Source organism: Phyllopteryx taeniolatus, chromosome 5 (assembly GCF_024500385.1).
Source record: "Phyllopteryx taeniolatus isolate TA_2022b chromosome 5, UOR_Ptae_1.2, whole genome shotgun sequence".
Taxonomy (NCBI): Eukaryota; Metazoa; Chordata; class Actinopteri; order Syngnathiformes; family Syngnathidae; genus Phyllopteryx; species Phyllopteryx taeniolatus.
The window spans coordinates 23,862,451-23,883,472 of record NC_084506.1 but is presented as its reverse complement, the minus strand read 5'-3'; the positions used below and the strand labels follow the sequence as shown (position 1 = coordinate 23,883,472).

Genomic DNA, 21,022 nt, shown 5'->3' with positions numbered 1-21,022 from the left:
CACTATTCCTAACAAATGGTATGCAACAAACAACTGTATATTATGGAACACGTGATAAAGGGCGCTATTGACTGTACAACCTGAGCCGGCCTGTGAGGCATAGTGGGATTTCTGACCATCTATTATTCACAAATCTTTGGTATTCACAGTGGGTAGTAGTCCCTAACATGAAAGCGAGGGCTAACTGTACTTGCTTTACGTGAAAGCTTGTTTGTTCTTTTTCTCCTTTCCTACTATTGTCAACGAAACTTTGATCCAAACTGCATTTCCTTGAAAACATTAACCTGCCACGTGTTTTCTGTGTGTGCATGTGTGAGTGCCAATTAAAGCCTCTATACTTGGCTACCAGTAGGAGGCAAGTATTATAATAAAATAATAATAAGGGCTGAACAGGGAGTTAAAAAGTCATACGCTGATAACCACACACACAAGCTCATCAAATGTTGGACGGAGCTTTAAAAAGAGAAAAGCTAAAATAAATTTGAAAAAGGTTGTAATTAGCACCCTGTCACTTATTAGCAAAGCAGCCCACGCACTCGGCATGTGGAGCTGCGCGTTGAGCATCCAGATATTGTTTTTTTTAACAAAGCTAAAAAATACATACAACTAGAATGTCATTTTGTAGCAAAGTAAAGCAAAGCAAATTTATTTATACAGTGGATTTCATACACAAGGTAACTCAATGTGCTTTACATGATTAAAATCATTTAAAAACAATGAAAAAAACTGCTTATAAACATTTAAAACAAAGAGGAAAATGAAAATATAATTAAAACAGCGAACAGTGCAAGAAATATCATTTAGAAGTGGAAATGCTCTTAAAGCATGAGAAAAAAAGAAATGTTTTTAACCTGGACTTAAAAACATTCACACTTGGGAGCTGTAGCTGGTAATTGTTCTTTTGGGGGTGTCCGGTCAGAAGACCATCACAGTAGTCAAGTCTACTTGACATAAAAGCATGGATCAGCCTCTCCTGGTCTGTTTGGCACATGCAAGCCTTCACTGGATATTTTCTTCAACTGGTAGAAGGCAGTTTTAGTAAGTGATTTGATATGACTACTGAAGTCAGGTCGGAATCTATCAGTACACCAAGGTTTCGAACTTGATCTTTGCTTTTGAAAGACAGTGACTCCAGGTATTTAGTAACAGCAATCCTCTTTTCTTTTTTGCCAAAAACAATAATCTCAGTTTTCTTGTTTAATTGAAGAAAATGTTATCCAGTTATTTATCTGTTTAGAGAGTGACACAACACTTCAATTGAACTGTAGCCATCTGGAGACACGACTAGATATTCTGTAACTGTGTGTCATCTGCATAGCTATGATAGTAAACATTAAGGTTATGAAGGTTTTGACCCAAGGGTAGCATATACAGGCTGAACAGGAGGGGTCCAAGAACTGACCCTTGAGGGACCCCATAGGTCATTGCCATTCGATGAGATTCCAATGGTTCCAAAATAACTCCTTTCCTCCAGGTAGAACCTGAAACACTAAGCACTGTTCCATTTACTCCTACCTGCGTTTCCAACCTGTTCAGTAGTATATTAAGATCTACCGTATCAAAAGCCACACTGAGATCCAATAAGACTCGAATTGACACCTTTCCCGAGTCAGTATTCAACCTTATATCATTTGGGACTTTGATAAGAGCTGATTCTGTACTGTGAGAAGTTTGGAAACCTGATTGAAATTAGTCAAAAAGTCCATTTAACTTAAAAAAAAAAAAAATGCTGAGTTGATTACAAATAACTTTCTCAACAATCTTGGCTATGAAAGGGAGCTTTGAGATGGGTCTATAGCTTGCTAAGATGGAAGCATCCAGCGTTCTATTTTTTTAGAAGAGGCTTAATGGTGGCTACATCAAGGGCTTTAGGAAACTCGCCTGAGTGAAGTGAGCAATTGATTATCTGCTGCAAATCAGCTAGCACAGACTTTGCAATAGTTTGGAAAAAGTCAGACGGTATTAAGTAAAGACAGCTCGTTGATGGTTTCAGCTGTTGAACCGTTTTCTCTACAGTGTTTTGGAACTGTATCAAATTCTGACATGGTAATAGTTGTTCCCGGGTGGCTTCAGGTGTTATCATTTTGTTGATTTCTGCTGATATTTAACCCAATGGATTGTTTTTTTTCTTCACTAAAATAAGTCAATTCATTGCATTTATCTTCTGTTAGAAATTCTGGAGCTATCTGATTGGGGCGGGGGTGTGTGAGATTGTCTCTGTAGAGCGCACAGACCTCCACCAAGGCCCCAAGGTTTGTCTTTGTTTGTCCACCTGCTTTAACAAATGACGTTTTGGTTCAGCCCGGTGCTGTTATGATTCTAAGGTTGAAGCTCATTAGTGGCATATTATTAACAAGCAAAAACTAAATACAGTATAGTATAAAAACATTAAAAGATATTTTTAAAAAACTATAAAAACATATTTAAAATATTCAACACTATACAAATTATATCCAAATAGAAAAACAAGGAATAAACATTTCTACTGTAATTATTTAAAATATAAATATATTAAATACATGAAAAACAAACTATAAAACAGTGTCTAACTTATTTTTTGTACAATTTTGTACAATATATATATATATATAAAAAATATAAAATATACAAATATTTATTACAAATAAAAAAATACAAATTGTTCTTATTATCTGTTATCTGCAATTCACTTACAGTTTAATAGATGCATTTATTGATTCTTGAAGTGACAAATGAGACAATACACAAGTTTTTTTAATAGTAATATTTATTGAAAGTTCTTACAGAAATATCATATCAATATCATTTTAAACCAATTTTATAGTGGCTTCCGTATACAGTACAAGAAGAGTAAAACCATTGCTGGTTTGTGACATGGCAAACATATGGCACGTTCTCATCATGGGTGTTCTTGTGTTACACAAGCGTCATGCAAATGCCCTCAACAGCCAGAAAGAAAGTAAAGTCTTGTTTACTTGGAGTTAAGGAAGACCGACTGGTTCATTCTGGAGCGGATCTGTGGTCTGAGCTGACCTCAGTTTTTGATGGGATCAGGACAACAAGTTTTTCCCAGATAGTTTATCGGTTGAGCTTTCTTTCCACCGGTACCAACCCCACCCTACTACTACTTATGCAAAGTACAACAAATCGGGTTTGGGGACTTGATTGAACGTGATTGAATTGTTTGAAGTCATTTTTGGAATGGAAAGTCGTACAGAGTTGAAAACAAGTTCTTCCCACAACATTTTATGGTTCAACTTTCCAACTGTACCGACCCCGTCCTTTTACAATGGCGTGAAGTGCCAAAACAGGGATTTTCTTTTTTTTTTTTTTTTAAGTCCAGGGGTTGTTTATGGTTGAGTTTTTCCAATGGTAGCAACTCCAGACTATGATGTTGGGAAGTGCCAAATCCATTTGATGTGTTTGATTGTTTCATTCGAAGTAACGTGGGTTATGGTTAGGTTTAGTTAGTAGGGGTCTGTGCTTTTGTTGACTTGGTTCTGATCAGACATGCGTTTGTCAAGTTTTCCTGTGTAACATTTTCATGTCTCGTCTACTCATTTGGTTATTGTCTCCACCTGTTCTCGTCAGCCCTCTACCTTGTGGCAACCAATCAGCTCCCTCCAGCCACTTGTCTCTTTTCCAGGTGTTCCTCGTTGTCTCGTCAATTTGTTTGTATTTAGTTCCTTGCTTTCTTTCAGTCTGTGTTGCTGCATTGTCATTTGTCGTCAGTTGTCATAGCCCATGTTTCTTTATCCCGTCATGTTTCTTAGTGGTCAGTATTTTGGTTTCTTTGTTACTTTGAATTAAGATTTTGGCAATGTTAATTTAGCATTTGCTCCGTGATCCTTGTTGGTCTTTTGGGTTTTTGAACTTACAATACCTTTTTGGAGATTCCTGCACTCCTGCCTTGCTTCTGTGCTTCCCTGCACTTGGGTTTTTCAAGTTTTGCCTTGCCTCTAAAACCTCGAAAACCCAAACTTGACATAACCTTTAAATAGAATGTCATACAGCTTTGAAACCGAATTCTTCCAAGACAATTTTTGGTTGAGCTTTCCAGCACTACCATCCTTCCGACATTGGGAAGTACCAAAACTGGGCTTTGGGAGCATTTGAGGGTCTAGGGATGGTTCCATTTCAAGTAATTTTGGAACATAAAGTTGTAGAGCGATGAAAACACTCTTAATTATTGGGTTTTATGTTTAAAGTGCAGCACTTTAAACATGAACACGGTAGCTTTGAAAGTGCTCTAGAAGTTGAGATGAGTGAAATTGGGAAATAATAATAATAATTATTTTTTTAATTAATGTCCAGGGATTATTCCGTTGTTTCGAACTGAACTATACTGCTTGGCGGAAACATGGTTCACAAGCCCTAGGCTGAGTCTCACAGAGGAGTGAACTTGTATAACAAAAGAAAAACTGAACAAAAGTCATTAGCCGATAAAGCCACACAATTCCAAAATCAGGCAATAAGATTTTTAAGGCAAAACAGTAGAAAAAAAATTCCAATTACTCTTTGCAAATATACTTGTTAGAAAAGAACGTACACATCCAAACTCAATGCATGCTTGGATAAGAGAGGATATTCAGCATAAGCATTCCGTGTAATAACCGTGTTTATATCATAAGAGACATTTAAAAAAAACTTCGAGAAGGTCACATTGCCTGGCGGACTAATGCGAATGAAGCGATGGATGGAGGCGGCGACCAAAGCTTTTCTTGCCTCGTTGTCCGTCAATGCTCTCCATTGTTACTCCTACACGGCCTCAGAGGAACAGTGATTTCACACTTAGCGGCATCATGCGACCAAACCGGCGGAAGACATCCAAAGCCCCCATACTTCAACTCCTCCGTCGTCATGCGAACACTATTCATTCTCTCTTCCTGAGGGCACTTGAAAGCAGACCAAAGAACGGATTGTCCAATACAAATAGAACCTCTAGTGATTTATATATCTGGAGCGCCGATTGTCACCACCAAAACACACTGCAATGCATGTGTTGTTTGCTTCTGACTTCCTGGAAATCGATTTTAAAAGATAATAATAAAAATGACTCACCCTGCCTGCACTGACGTCACTATTTGAACACCCATACATGCTTTACAGTCTATCTGTTGACAGTTACCAGCTATGCATTGGACATGCTTGATTTTGAGAAATGTATTGATGTAAAATGAGGTTCTTGAACCAACCTTTTTGAAACTGAGAGCTTCTTTAGTTTGATACACACTTATGAAATGACACAAATTTCAAATTTCAAATTACTGTTAATTATATCCATTCATCCATAGATTTTCTATACCGCTTATACTTGTCGGCTACTCATTTGGTCATTGGGGGCTACCTAGTACATGTGGGCATCATGTTTGTAACCCCTGTTCTAGACCTACCCAACAGGAAAACCAAGCAGTCTAAACCAATTCAACAGTAAAATAATTGATCAAAGCCAACCCAGCTGTATTGCATCATGAAACTGGAAAATGAAACTAACTAACTAACTAAGAAGTTCTATATTAGACGACCCCATCAGAAAATCTACAACCCCAATTCCAATGAAGTTGGGACGTTGTGTTAAACATAAATAAAAACAGAATACAATGATTTGCAAATCATGTTCAACCTATATTTAATTGAATACACTACAAAGACGATATTTAATGTTCCAAGTGATAAACTATTGTTTTTAGCAAATAATCATTAACACGTTCCAAAAAAGCTGCGACAGGTGGCCAAAAAGACTGAGAAAGTTGAGAAATGCTCATCACACACCTGTTTGGAACATCCCACAGGTGAACAGGCTAATTGGGAACAGGTGGGTGCCATGATTGGGTATAAAAGGAGCTTCCCTGAATTGCTCAGTCATTCACAAGCAAAGATGGGGCGAGGTTCACCTCTTTGTGAACAAGTGCGTGAGAAAATAGTCAAACAGTTTAAGGACAATGTTCCTCAACGTACAATGGCAAGGAATTTAGGGATTTCTTCATCTACGGTCATAAAATTCCAAGTTAATGATTATTTGCTAAAAACAATAAAGTTTATCAGTTTGAACACTAAATATCTTGTCTTTGTAGATTCTTCAATTAAATATAGGTCGAACATGATTTGCAAATCGTTGTATTCTGTTTTTATTTATGTTTAACACAACGTCCCAACTTCATTGGAATTGGGGTTGTAAATCAAACTAATTGTATTGAGTCATGATGGAAACTGAAAACGCCGAAAACATGGACTAGTAACTAAGAGGTTCTAGACTAGCCCAACATAAATAACAAGTGGTCTAAACCAACCGAACAAAAAAATTATCTAAGCTAACCCAACAAGAATGGCTCATGATGGAAACTGAAAATACTGAAAACAATACTAAAAGGTTCAAGACCAACCCAACAGAGAAACAAGCTGTGTAAAAATAAATGAATAAATAAAAAACAGGAAAAACAAGCAGTCTAAACTAATCCAACAGAAAAATAAATGATCAATACCAGCTTAACAGTATTGGGTCATGATGGAAACTTAAAATAATGAAAACACTGACAAGAGACTTTGAGGTTTTAGATCAACCCCACAGAAAAATAAGCAGTCAAAACCAACTAAATATCAAAATAAATGATAAACAAGCCTTATAGTATTGGGTCATGGCAGAAATGAAAAATACTACAAGGAACAAGGCGGTTCGAGACCAACCCAAAAGAGAAATACAGGATGGAAACCAAAAAAAACGCAAAATAAATGATCTAAACCAAACCATCCATCCATTTTCTGAGCCGCTTCTCCTCACTCGGGTCGCGGGCATGCTGGAGCCTATCCCAGCTGTCATTGGGCAGGAGGCGGGGTACACCCTGAACTGGTTGCCAGCCAATCGCAGGGCACATACAAACAAACAACCATTCACACCTACGGGCAATGTAGTCTCCAATTCATGCATGTTTTTGGGATGTGGGAGGAAACCGGAGTGCCCGGAGAAAACCCACGCATGCACGGGGAGAACATGCAAACTCCACACAGACGGGGCCAGAGATTGAACCCCGGTCCTCAGAACTGTGAGGCTGACGCTCTAACCAGTCATCCACCGTGCCGCCTCTAAACCAAACCAACATAGATATAAATGATCTAAACCATCTCGAAAATACAGCTCCATGCATTGTATTGGACCATGATGGGAAGTGAAAACATTGACAAGGAACTAAGAGGTCCTAGACCAATTTAAGAGAAAAAAAAATTCCCTAAAGCAACCCAACAAAATGTTATACAGCACCGTGCAACAGTATCGGGTCATGAAGGAACAGAAAAAGCCTTTTACCACGACTTTAGAAGTGAGCAATTGTATAGCCCAACCCTGGAAAACAAGCTATTATCCACAGCATTATCCATCTTCCGCTATTTTTTTCTTTCATTCATTCAGAATGAATGAATTAATATTTTTTTCTTGAATACTAAAAAAGCTACCTCTGTCTAAGTATGTATTAGCTGCGCTTGTTAGCATTTGCTAATTAACTAATTAGCCTGCTGAGAAGCGTAACGGGTCATCACCAATGCGTCCATGTGGTGCATCGTTAGCAGACATCTTTGTGAAGTCTTGCTATTTCCTGAAACCTGCCTTAATGACTCCAAATGTCATCGTGGATTTTTTAAAAAAGGTCACTGATGGCGCAATTAATTGCGAGCGACATGAAAGCACGGTTCCTCTGAGAGCACAATCAAAAGTCAGCCTGGTTACACAAGCGTCATGCATGTTTCATACATGCGCTTGATGCACATACGCGAGACGGAGAGAAAGTGGGTGACATCGAAGTTGTCGTCATGAATAAATGAAATGAAAGGCCCTTATGCCTCGTGAAACACGCTCTGCTAGCTGCACACTATATATACTCATTATACTGTATGGTAGATGAACTATACACCCACTGGACACAGCATTAGGCACACAATCAGATGAAATCCAATGTAAAAAAAAAATTTTTTTTAAAAAAAAGCCCTGTGGGGCAATTAAGGGCGCAGAGAGGCTGTTCCTTGCAATAAAATAATTTTTTGGTGAGGGTTTATTAATACTTTTATCCTGGCTTTTCTCACGGTCACCAAATGTTTGGTAACAGAAGTGGGATCCCATATGTACACCAAGTTGTTTCTTGTAGTTATCTTGGTTACCTTATGTTGCGTTTAAACAACCATCCATCCATCCATTTTCTGAGCTGCTTATCCTCACAAGGGTCGCGGGAGTGCCAGCTATGATCGGGCAGGAGGCGGGGTACACCCTGAACTGCAGGCCACACATAAGCAAACAACCATTCACACCTACGGGCAATTTAGAGTCTTCAATCAACCTACAATGCATGTTTTTGGGATGTGGGAGGAAACAGGAGTGCCCGGAGAAAACCCACGCAGGCACGGGGAGAACATGCGAACTCCACACAGGCGGGGCCAGGGATTGAACCCCGGTCCTCAGAACTGTGAGGCAGGCGCTCCAACCAGTCGCCCACCGTGCTGCCTGCTTTTAAACAATTAAAAATACTTTGATCCTAGCTTCTCCCATGGGCCCATATTTTTTGGTGACAGAAGTGGGATCCCAGATCAACACCAGGCCTTTCAATGAAGTTAATCTTGATGAACTTTTGTAACTATATAATATTTATTACCAATATTTGGATCCTGGCTTCTCCCATGGTCACAAAATGTTGTTTTGTATCATCCTGCTAACCAGCTAACAAACACTAGCACAAAAACATCTGGCAGCATGTTAGCTATTAAAAAATCATTCAATAAAGCTTTAAAATGGAGACACAATTTTGGTGATAGATATGGGCTCTCAACTAATAGGGGAAGCGTACGTTATTTAGCTATGGAATATTTATCCATCCATCCATTTTCCGTACCGCTTATACTCATTAGGTTCGCGGGCGTGCTGGAGCCTATCCCAGTTAACTTTGGGCAAGAGGCGGGGTAGCCAGCCAATCGCAGGGCACATATAAAAAAACAATCATTCACACCTACGGGCAATGTAGAGTCTTTAATCAACCTACCATGCATATTTCTGGGTTTTGGGAGGAAACCGGAGTACCCGGAGAAAACCCACAAAGGCAGAGGGACAACATGCAACGAGGCGAGGCCAGATTTGAACCCGGGTCCTCAGAACTGTGAGGCAAATGTGCTAACCACCCGCTCACTGTGCCGCGGAATATTTATTCATCCATTTATTATATTTTAATCCTGATTTCTTCTATGGCCCTAAAATGGTGACTGAAGTGGGAACCCAGATGAACATCAGACCATTCCTTGCAGTTTATCTTGGTTACATTATGTTGCTATGAAATATTTATTACAAAAATTTTGATCCAGGTTTCTCCCATGGTCTTCAAATTTTGTTTTGGTGCAGAACCAGGGTTAAAACTTATTTTTAGATTGAATGTTAAACTGATTTAAAATATGCCTGTCAGTTCCATTATCCCCTATGGTGGAGGAAACAAAAATATCAAAGCAGCATCTTCATGAACTGTTTGCTAAACCAACTACAATAATAAAAATATTTAAAAGAATAGCATTGTTTTACTATGTCAGAATTTTTCTTTTCTTTTTTTTTTTTGGGCACTGGATTTTATTGGAGGGTGTACCTAATTAAGTGTCCAGTGCACTGTTATTCTCAAGCCATTCCCTGTCTGTTTGTTTGCTTTCATCAGTTGATGCTACATTTTTCACTCACGTGTGGAAAAAATAAGACAAAATACATGTAAAAATAATAATAATAAAGAGTATAAAAAGTCTGTCAACCCACTCTGCGGGACCCCGCTTCATTGCCCCCCAGCAAACATACATTACAATAAATAATTACACTAAACAAAGTTTTGGGGGCAAAAACGTGATCACTGAGTGTTAGTGATCACAATACATAGTTATAAAAAATACAGGCCTGTCGTTCATCATTTAAATATGAATAACACAACATAGAAACACGGATAAGGCCTGTTAGTCATAATTTAAATATGATTACAGGCCTCGGTACAAAATATGATACATAAAGAAGCAGCATTACACGTAATAATAAGATAAATATCATGAGCCCGTACACCAAAAAAGGCAGATATTTGTACAGTGTATAAATATATACTGTATATATATGTATAAGAAAACATTTTACAAGCATGTGTTTGATGTGGATTTTGCAGCCTGACTTTAGAAAATGTTTGTAAACCTTAATAACTGGGCCTAGAATTTTATCATACAGTGAATAGGAAGTGAGCTGTTGCTTGTTTGTGCTTGACTTCACGCTAAAACAAATGAAAAAACAAGATGAAAAAGAAGAAAAAAGAGGGTCATGCTCAAAGTGTCAGTGCAGTTTGGGGTGGGACTCTTTATTCTGAACTTTAGCGGGGGTGAGATCCCTTTGATATTGGAAGTGGTTCTGAAAAGTTGTCAGCTGAAGGGCAGAAAGATAAATAAATAAACCAGTAATGTAATAATTCATTCATGGATGTCATTATTATTATTGTTAATGGTGTGGAAATGTATCAGAACTTTTTGTCATATTTATATTTGTCATGGTAAAATGAAAAGACACAAAAGCTTTTGGAGTTTTCTCTATATACGAAAACGACAACATTTGTATTCTCATAAGTGATACACTTGGTAAATGACTATACCTGCCGAACGTGTTGGAATTCATTGTAACAGGCGATACCTGTCGTAATGGAAAAACAACATTTGCTCCCACATGATACCAATTGTAACAGACCATACCCACCGTAAACAACAATACAGTTATCATGAGTTACGACAGCAATCATCAGTTACGATCAGTGTCGCCAATTATAGCAGGTATTGTCAGTCATGCAGGGTATTGTTAGTAACGTTGGGTTCCGTCAGTTACGACGGTTATCAGCAACTATAACGTTCCTCATCATTTATGAACGGTATCAGTTAAGATGGATATCATCAAATAAGATGGGTATCATCAGTTACAATGAATATTGTCAGTTATCATGGGCATTGTCAGTTACAAAGGTTATAACGACTTAGCATGGGTGTTAAGCTTTATGACAGGTATCGTTAATTGCGATCAGCATTGTCACGTAAGACGTGTTGCCATTTATGATGGTTATCATCGATTATGACAGTTATCGTCAATTGGAAATTTATCATCAGTTATGACGGAAAATTGCTAGTTACGTTTGGTATCAACCGTTACGATAGGTATTGCCAATGATGCTGGTCATTGCCAGTTACGACGGATATCAACAAATATGATAGGTATCATCAACGATGATGCGTACCATCAGTTACGATGGGTATCGCCATTAACAATGGATATCGGCAGTTACGATGAATATTGCCAACCATATCACAGGTTACAACAGCTGTTGCCAGTTAAGATAATATCAACAGTTATGACAAGCATCACCGGTTACAATAGGTATGGTTATGTACTTGTACAATGTTTATCACCAAAGATAATGTTTATTATCGTTTACGAAGGTTATTGCCAGTTATGACGGGTATTGTGAAATTATAAAATTAATGTCATTTTCGATGGGTACCATCAATTATAATGGTTATCGCCAGTTACGATGGGTATCATGATTTACGATGGGTATTGTCAATTAAGATGGTTGTCTCCAGTTATTGTAGGTATCATCACTTACGATGGTTATCGGCAGTTATGATGGGTATCGTCAGCTGAAATAGTTATCATTTATGACGGATATCGTCTGTTCCGACAGGTATCACCAGTTACAATGGGTACTGTCAGTTATCATCAGCTGGACTAGCTGCAAACTTTTCAGCACCACCTGATACTTAAGTCCTGTTTTTTTCTCAAGAAAGGAAAATGTCTAAATGCTACTCGAACTTTAGCTGTCATTCCCTACTGGCTTCACTTCCTCATGTTTTTTGAGGATTGAAAAAAACAGACAGGTTAACATGCTTTGGCAACACACTGAGAGGTAGGAAGACAAAAGACGGGAGAAAAAAAATTATAGAGGACACGCTTTAGTCCTGTTTTGAAGTGAAGGGTGTGGATTATTTTCTAACTACAGTTCCAAAAAGCCATGTGGAAGAACGCTGCCAAAACGTAAGGCTGGTTCAAGTCGGTGGGGCAGGACAAAGCCCTGAGTGCAGGACGACAGTGCATGCTTCTCTTTAACTAGCACATGCTGCATTTAATAACCTAGTAAAGATGAAAATGTCACACACTCCAATACTGCATCCTCACATTGATTGGTAGTTTCCTCCTTTTTCAGGCCTCAACTTGTAAACATTTATATATGGAGAGACAATTTGGTGACAAAAGTGGGATCCGAAATACAGTCCGTTCCTTTCATGTGTCTGAGCTCACGCCCCTAAAACAGTGACCATTCCCACTGTCAGTTCCCGAAGCCTCCACCTGCACGCCGCTCTGAAAACAGCGATCGGTCACCAGCTCAAAAGCTTCCAGTGAAGATTTGGAAGTAGAAGAAGAAGAAGAAGAAGAAGACGACGACGCCTCAGAAGCTTAGATCCGGCTTACCCTTCTGGTGAGGAGAGGGTGTAGAGCCGGCGGGGGGCATGGCGTGTAAGGTGGCGGGAGCGGACCAGGTTTGATCCCCCGCGTCCTCATGTAAGACAGGAACTGGTCGGGAATTTCCGCTAGCACTTCCTTAGCCAGCCGGGCCATGCTGAGGATGTGATTGCCCCTGCGGTCAATGTAGTCACGGAACGGAACAAACTGAAAGACACGGAGAAGAAATAAATGAACAAACTGATAGTACTGTATGTTAGCATTTGATCAGTGGTCAATTGAAATAGCATAAGACTACTAGGCATGATGTACTGCATATTTGTTATAGGTCTGTCTTATGCTCTTGTCCTCAGGTTACAGTCATATTAGCATAACAACTGTAAGCTTGTTAGCATTTGATCTGTTCTCATTGGAAATAGTACCAGGCTATGAGGTGTAAATTCCTTACAGGTCTGTCTTTTGCTTTTTGTCCTCAGGTTACTATTTTGCACTATGTTGGCATATAGACTCTTAGCACATTAGCATATGGTCAACTCTCATTTTAAACATTTCCAGACTACTCGGCATGATGTAAAATAGGTATATTCCGTAGCGATCTGTTTATATCCTTTTTGTCCCCAGGTTGAAATATTGAAATATGTTAGCCTGTCAGCATTTGATCAATTCTCATTTGAAATAGTACCAAACTACAGGGCAAAATGTCAAATCTTTATCTGTCTGCCTACAGGTCTTTTGTCCTTGACTAGGCATGATGTACATTCCTAAAACGTCTTTCTTTACAGGATTTATTTTGCTAAATGTTGCAATATGTTAGCATGTTAGCGTTTAATCTGTCAATTTGCCATTTTTCGGAGCTTGCCAGATGTTAGCATACCAACTGTTTCCACAGGATGTGGGCTGGCAGACGAGCGTGTAAACAATCGAAAAGGTGGATCAGGATTTAATGAGCGTGCTAATGATTTTTCCTTCATTTCTAAATCCCTGTGAAGTTTTTCTGCTGAGTCATAACTGGGAGCTTGGGAATGTTTCACACCTGAACGATGTCCCGTTCAGCGAAGCGTCCTTGGGAGGAGATCCTCTCCTCGTCTCCATCCAGTTCGATCATTTCTGGGAGGGAAATCAAAGCAGAGGACATAGCACAGCACATAAATGTTAGGGCAAGACAAAAAAAAAATTTTTTTTCAATCTGCCTTAATGCTTTCTCTATCCAGATTGCCATCTTGCCGTATTTTAGCATAACAAGTGTTAGCATTTTATCTATTCTCGTTATAAATGGTAACTGACTACAAGACAAGATGTAATATCCTTAACAGTCTGCTGTAGTACTTTCTCTGTCCAGGTTTCTATATGGATAAACTGTATGTCAGCATATCAATTGATAACATCAATTGGTATCTATCTATCTATCTATCTATCTATCTATCTATCTATCTATCAATTGTCATTAGAAATAGTACACGATTAAAGTGCAAGATGTAAAATGTTTATCACTCTGCCGCAACACTCAGGTTTCTATTCTGCTGTATTTTATCATACCATCTGTTAGCATTTGATCAATTATCATGAGAGAAAATGCCTGACTACTCGTCGTGATATGATTTTATCAATCTGCCTCTCTCTGAAACGTTTGATATGTGGATAATCATTATGTCAGCATACCAACTGGTAGCATGTAAATGTTTGATCAAATTTCATTAGAAATAGAGTAGTACCCGATTAAAGGGCAAGATCATTTGAGCTGCCTTAAAACTCTATGTACTGTCTTCCTGTATTTTAGCATACCAACTATTAGCATTGTATTCAATTCCATTATAAAATAGTAGCTGATTAAAGAGTAAGATGTAAAATCCTTGTCTTAGCACAGTCTCTAAAAAGTTTTCAGGTTGCTATCTTGCTGTATTTTGGCATACCAAAAGTTAGCATGTTCACATTTTATCCATTCTCATTTGAAAACAGTACCTGATTAAAGGGCATGATGTAAAATCCTTATCAATGTGCTTAATCGCTTTCTGTGAAAGGTTCAATGTCTGGATTTATGTCAGCATACCAACTGTTTGCATGTTAGCATTTGATCAAGTCTCATTAGAAATAGTACCTAATACAGGGTGTGATGTAAAACACATGAATCTGCCTTACCACTATGTATTTAGATTGCCATCTTGGTGTATTTTAGCATAGCAACTGTTAACATGTTAGCATTCTTTACCCCTGCCCATTTCTATAAATAAAAACTTTGGGTGAGTGTTTTGCTGCGACGTTACATGGGAAATAAGTGTTCGTCCTCTGACGTGACAAGGGGGAATTTTCCGCTCAGCGGCGGCGTGCCGAGGAAGAGCAACAATTATCGGGAAGAGGGAATGGAGAGAAGCCTTATGCCATGTGGGAGTGGAGATAGCAAGTGTGGAATGGAAGAGTAACGCCTAATACACACGTTCGCAATCTGCATGCCGCTTACCATCAAATTCTGCTGGTCCGACCCCGACAATTATAATTGACATGGGCAGAGAGGCGGCCTGTGAGGGTGAGAGGAGAAAGAAGGCATCAGAGACAAGGGGAGGGGGGTTGACACTGTTTGCTATCTTTGGGGCTGCAGGCTGTTCGTGAAATAGTGCTGCTAATTACTGGCTGAGCCCATGAGAAAAAGGAAGCCCCATTGTGTAAAAAGCCATGAATCAATCTGTCTTTTTCTTGTCTGCTCACTTTTTTCATTTCAATGTTGGTAGTTAGTTAGTGTGTCCAAAAGCAGAGACAGCAAACCGGGGATGAGGTACCAGTAGGGTTGGGTGATACAACCTTACAATTTATTTGACAAAAATCCATTGTATCCTTTCACACATAAGCAATGACATTAATCAAAACAAGTTATGCTCACACGCAATCACACAAACGTACCCACACACAAACGTGCACATGCGCACACACTCACGAGCACACACTCACGTACACTTAAACACATATTTGCACACACTAATGCACTCATGCACACAGAACACAAATACACACCGACACACATACTGTACAACCAATCAGAAACACACACAATATCACACATGTACACACACAGGTACACAACTACATACACATCCACATACAATCATTTACAAACACACTAATGCACGCACACAAAATCACACGCCCATACCCACGCTCAAACACACACATACTTTTACGCACAATCACACACGCATGTGCATACAATCGAAAACACATACAAACACAATTGCGCAAACACGCATACAAACACACACACACAATCACGCACACATACACACACACTCACGTACACTTAAACACACTATTACACACATACAATATAATGCATACATATAATATATATTTATATCCATTCATCCATTTTTTGAGCCGCTTATCGTCACAAGGGTCGCGGGAGAGTTGGAGCCCATCCCAGCTATCTTCGGGCAGGAGGCGGGGTACACCCTGAACTGGTTGCCAGCCAATCGCAGGGCACACATAAACAAACAACCATTCACACACACATACACACCTATGGGCAATTTAGAGACTTCAATTAACCTACCATGCATGTTTGTGGGATGTGGGAGGAAACCGGAGTGCCCGGAGAAAACCCACGCAGGCACGGGGAGAACAGGCAAACTTCACACTGGCGGGGCCGGGGATTGAACCTCAGTCCTCAGAACTGTGAGGCAGACGCTTTAACCAGTCTAACAACCGTGACGTCATATATCTATATATATATCCATCCATCCATCCATTTTCTGAGCCGCTTCTCCTCACTAGGGTCGCGGGCGTGCTGGAGCCCATCCCAGCCGCCATCGGGCAGGAGGCGGGGCACACCCCGAACTGGTTGCCAGCCAATCGCAGGGCACATAGAAACTAACAACCATTCGCACTCACAGTCATGCCTACGGGCAATTTAGAGTCTCCAATTAATGCATGTTTTTGGGATGTGGGAGGAAACCGGAGTGCCCGGAGAAAACCCACGCAGGCACGGGGAGAACATGCAAACTCCACACAGGCGGGGACGGGGATTGAACCCCGCACCTCAGAACTGTGAGGCTGACGCTCTAACCAGTCGGCCACCGTGCCGCATATATATATATCTATATCTATAGATATAGATATCTATATATCTATATCTATAGATATAGATATATATATATATATATCTATATATATATATATCTATATATATATATATATATATATATATATATAGAACACACATACACACACACACTGTAAAAATGCTTTTTACATCTTTGCAGAAGAGTACAAGCGCTTACGTTGACAATGGACTCCTTGGTCTGAGCCATGTCCGTGATGACGCCATCCGAGATGATGAGCAGGATGAAGTACTGAGAGCCGTCCGTCACCGCCGACGCATATCTGCAACGGCAGGAACGGCGGGAAAGAAAGAAAAAGGGAAATTCAGCCACTGAAACCATTTTCTGTTCACATCCTGAAAGTTGGTAGGCATGTTTGTCATGAGTAGAGCCACAAAAAAGTATCAGGAAGCCATGTCTGAAAAGACACAGGAAGTCTGCCATTTCGGTTTAAAGTGGACATTTAGGGTTCAGTTTAGGGTTCTGACTTTTTGGAAAATTCAGCCCCTCAGACCATTTTCACTGAGCAAAATCAAATTTCGCAGACATATCTATCGTGGCGGCATGGTGGACGACTGGTTAGAGCGTCTGCCTCACAGTTCTGAGGACCGGGGTTCAATCCCCGGCCCCGCCTGTGTGGAGTTTGCATGTTCTCACCGTGCCTGCGTGGGTTTTCTCCGGGCACTCCGGTTTCCTCCCACATCCCAAAAACATGCGTGGTCGGTTAATTGACAACTCTAAATTGCCCGTAGGTGTGACTGTGAGTGCAAATGGTTGTTTGTTTGTATGTGCCCTGCGATTGGCTGGCAACCAGTTCAGGGTGTACCCCGCCTCCTGCCTAATGATAGCTGGGATAGGCTCCAGCACGCCCGCGACCCTAGTGAGGAGAAGCGGATCAGAAAATGGATGGATGGATGGATGGATGGATGGATCTCTATCGTGAGCAGACGCACAAAAAAGTCTCACGAAGCGATGCCCAAAAAGACGCAGGACATCTCATCATTTTCGAGTCAATTTGGCCATTTCCAGGGGTCCTTCAAAGATGAACCGGTCCTTTTTGTCTGTTTGCTATCAAATTTGAAGTTTGTATAGTACACCTGCGCAACGCTAAATTGGGAAATATTTGCATTTTCATCAATGCATGAGTGTGTAGCATGGTGGTGAAATTTTATCAATCGTAAGTAGTGGACCTGATATTTTTTCATTCAGCCCCCAAAATAAGTTTCAGTTAGTATCATGACCTTTGGTGGGCATGTTTGTAATGAGTTGACCAACAAAAAAGTCTCAACAAGCCATCCAGAAGGAAGCCTGCCATTTTGGTTTGATGTGGACATTTTAGGTTCAGTAGTGCACCCCAGAATTTTTGGAAAATTCAGCCTCCAGAGCCAGATTGACTCAGCAACATGAAAATTGTTAGGCATGTCTAGCAGGAGTAGAACCAGAAAAAGGTCTTAAGAAGCCATGTCCGAAAAAAACACAGGAATTCTACCATTTTGTCTTGACATGGACATTTTAAGTTTATAAATGCACAATAATATTATTTAGAAATTAAGCCCATGAAGCAAGTTCCACTTAGCAACCTAACATTTGGTAGACATCTCTATCAGGATAAAACCCACAAAAAAAGTCTCTAGAAGCCATCCCCAAAAAGACAGAAAGTGTTAGTGTGCCGTTTCTTGCCACATGTCAGTCAATCATGTTCTACTAGACAGCCAATGTGTCAGCCAATCACGTGAGACGAGCCCAAGTCAGCGACACCTCCCTATTTAAGGCCTTGTTGATGATGCAATCGTCAGAGTGTCGCACAATCTTCGGTGCGAGACGCGAGAACGCTACCCTGTGAATCCACTCCGCCTTCCTGACCACGACTGGCAGTTCTCAAATTTGTCTGTTCCTGCTGGCTGGTTGGCCAGCCTTCTGACTTCCGCCTACAACCGGGACTTCTGGCAGTTCAAGGTTGCCTGTTCCTGTGACTGTAGGACCGGGCTTCTGTTACCACCTCGAGGCCTTCTCAGTCTGTTTCCCGGTCTCTGTGATTTTGGTACAAGGTCAACTCACTGTGAGTTTCTCATGTTCTCTCTTCTGCTCTCTGCAAATGGTGGATTAAAACAACAGTGAAATCTGATCTTTTCCTGACCTGCTATCTGTGGATTACTTACCATTGCAACATCTGGGCCAAAACCAAGTTATCTTCAAAGCCTGACCCGCTTGACTGCGAAGTGTGAAATAACTGCCCTTAATGGCACTGAATGCAGGCTTTTATTTGCCCTATAACAGTAGATCTCAGATTGATTATGACATTTTTTTGTAACTTTCCTGGTGTGCTGTATTTGGGTCCTAATCTACACTCGCCCCGAGTCAGAAACATGCCATTTTCCATTAAAGCAGCCATTTTAGGTTAACTATGGCCATTTCCAAGTCACTTGTGCAAGATATTTTGGCCAATTGCTGCCAAATTTGAAGTACGTGCACAAGCTAGTCAGATTGGCAACACTAAATTGCGAATAGTTGACCTTTCATCATTGCGTGTAGGTGGAGCATGGCAGTGAAGTTTGATGATTGGCCAAAAACTTGAAACTCTAATTAGTACCTGGCCACGTGGTTGATGACCGGGGAGAAGTGGGTGGGCCCGTAGAGGCGCACTGACTTGAGACTCTGGTAATAAGCCTCCATCACGCCCTCAATTCCGCTACAGTACGGATTCTGCGGGTTGCCGTTCTGCACGCGCACGCACACACAAAACACACACAAAAGTGAAGATGAAACAAACAAAGCAGCAAACTCTTAAAGGAGCCACACTGCATTATTTATGCACTCCATATGTGGGCGGCTACTAAACTCTGGCGTAACCAGAATCAGAATCATCTTTATTTGCCAAGTATGTCCAAAAAAACACACACAAGGAATTTGTCTCCGGTAGTTGGAGCCGCTCTAGTACGACAACAGACAGTCAATTGACAGAGAACACTTTTGAGACATAAAGACATTGACAAAAAACAGTCACTGAGCAATAAAGGGTTGCTAGTTATCTGGTAATGCCACACGATGCCACATATGCAGCAGCCACTATAGGAAGATGACCACATTTTAGCACTTAGTGCCAAGATGGATGTACAGTCGCTTGTTAGCGCTAGTGCCTCTGGAGAAACATCTGGAAGGAAGAGCAGACGAGTAGATGCCTTCTGGATATCTGGCGCTGAGTTTTGGACGGAGATCAAGGCTTATATTAACATAAACAAATTACATCCTCCTTAAACTGCTTATTTTGTGACTTTATATTTATAATTTGCACTATTATAGACTGGTTAATTGCATTTTACACTTGCCGTTTTTCTAGACGCCACACCTCAGCCACGCCATTACAAAGTCATTTTACTTTTTTAACTTTATTATTAGACTTTACACCAATTTTATCGGGCTGATCGGTATCGGCCGATATATAGCATTTTATGCTGATCGGCTGATCAGCTTTAATGTCATAATTTCCTGATCCATAAAAGACATTTACTCTGCGTCGCCGCATGCACAGTATATTTGAATGCAAAAGCTAGTTTAGTTTTAGCCTTGTCACGTGTCTTTTGACTAGTACTGTTAATATCTGACGGTGTACAGGACAGGAGAGGACGTTTGTTTAAGGCTTGCTTGAGGTATGTTCACGTACTTTTAATACGATACGGCTCACAAGCAGGCAATAAAATGTTATGTAGCCTAGCAAGCTTGTGCTAGCACGAAAGGTTGGACGTAAACATGTTTCGCCGTTCTGTCGAATCATGCTCTAAAGTTCTGGTGTGGGTGAAGTCATTTAAATAAAAATAAAGTCATTTAATTACAGTAAGTTATTATTTCACCCATTATTTCTGTCATGTAATGTTGGTTTGACCTGACTGATTAGAATACACGATCTGACGATAGCAGTGATTTATAACCCTTATGATATACCATTAATTACTTCCTGGCATCTAATAGAAGACCATTCATTTGTTCTGTCTGTCACTATGCCTCACTGGCATAAATGGAGGAACAAAGATACATTATTTTTTGTAAATATAATTTTTTGAGCAATTAAGTACACAAGTATATACAGTAAATGAACAGGTCATTTAAATAGACACATTCCTCCATCTTGTGATCGCATCGGTGATTGGTTATAATTTTTTTAAACTCGCTGATCGGTGATCGGACCCAAAAATCCTGATCGTGTAAAGCCTATTTATTATAGGCTGGTTAGTTGCTTTTTATGGTTGTATGACAGTAAGGAATGCTAAAAATTGCAACAAAAGAAGTCAACTCGCCTTCAACTCTCCCTTATTGCTGCCCTCAATTCAGGCATTTTTATCATGAGGAGACACAAAAAAGTCAAGAAGTCACGACTGAAAAGACAGAGGAAGTCTGCCAGTTTGTTTTGAAGCATCCATTTTAGGGTCATTTTGGCCATTTTACAGAATTTGGGTGAAAATTCAGCTCATAAAATCAC

At 40.1% G+C, this 21,022-nt stretch overlaps 1 protein-coding gene across 4 annotated transcripts in view; it reads right to left on the bottom strand.

The window, feature by feature from the left end:
• Positions 1 to 21,022, bottom strand: part of LOC133478206 (copine-8-like) — a 72,839-nt gene that overhangs the window by 7,296 nt on the left and 44,521 nt on the right. For 3 of the 4 annotated variants that reach the window (XM_061773979.1, XM_061773983.1, XM_061773982.1), the window contains 5 exons: positions 19,139 to 19,266; positions 16,729 to 16,831; positions 14,919 to 14,976; positions 13,497 to 13,570; positions 12,473 to 12,670 (listed from right to left, as the gene is read on the bottom strand). In XM_061773979.1, coding sequence (XP_061629963.1) covers positions 12,473 to 12,670; positions 13,497 to 13,570; positions 14,919 to 14,976; positions 16,729 to 16,831; positions 19,139 to 19,266 — 561 coding nt within the window. Of the gene's footprint in view, positions 1 to 2,737; positions 12,671 to 13,496; positions 13,571 to 14,918; positions 14,977 to 16,728; positions 16,832 to 19,138; positions 19,267 to 21,022 lie in introns of those variants that run through there. The other variant, XM_061773981.1, reaches the window with a different exon arrangement.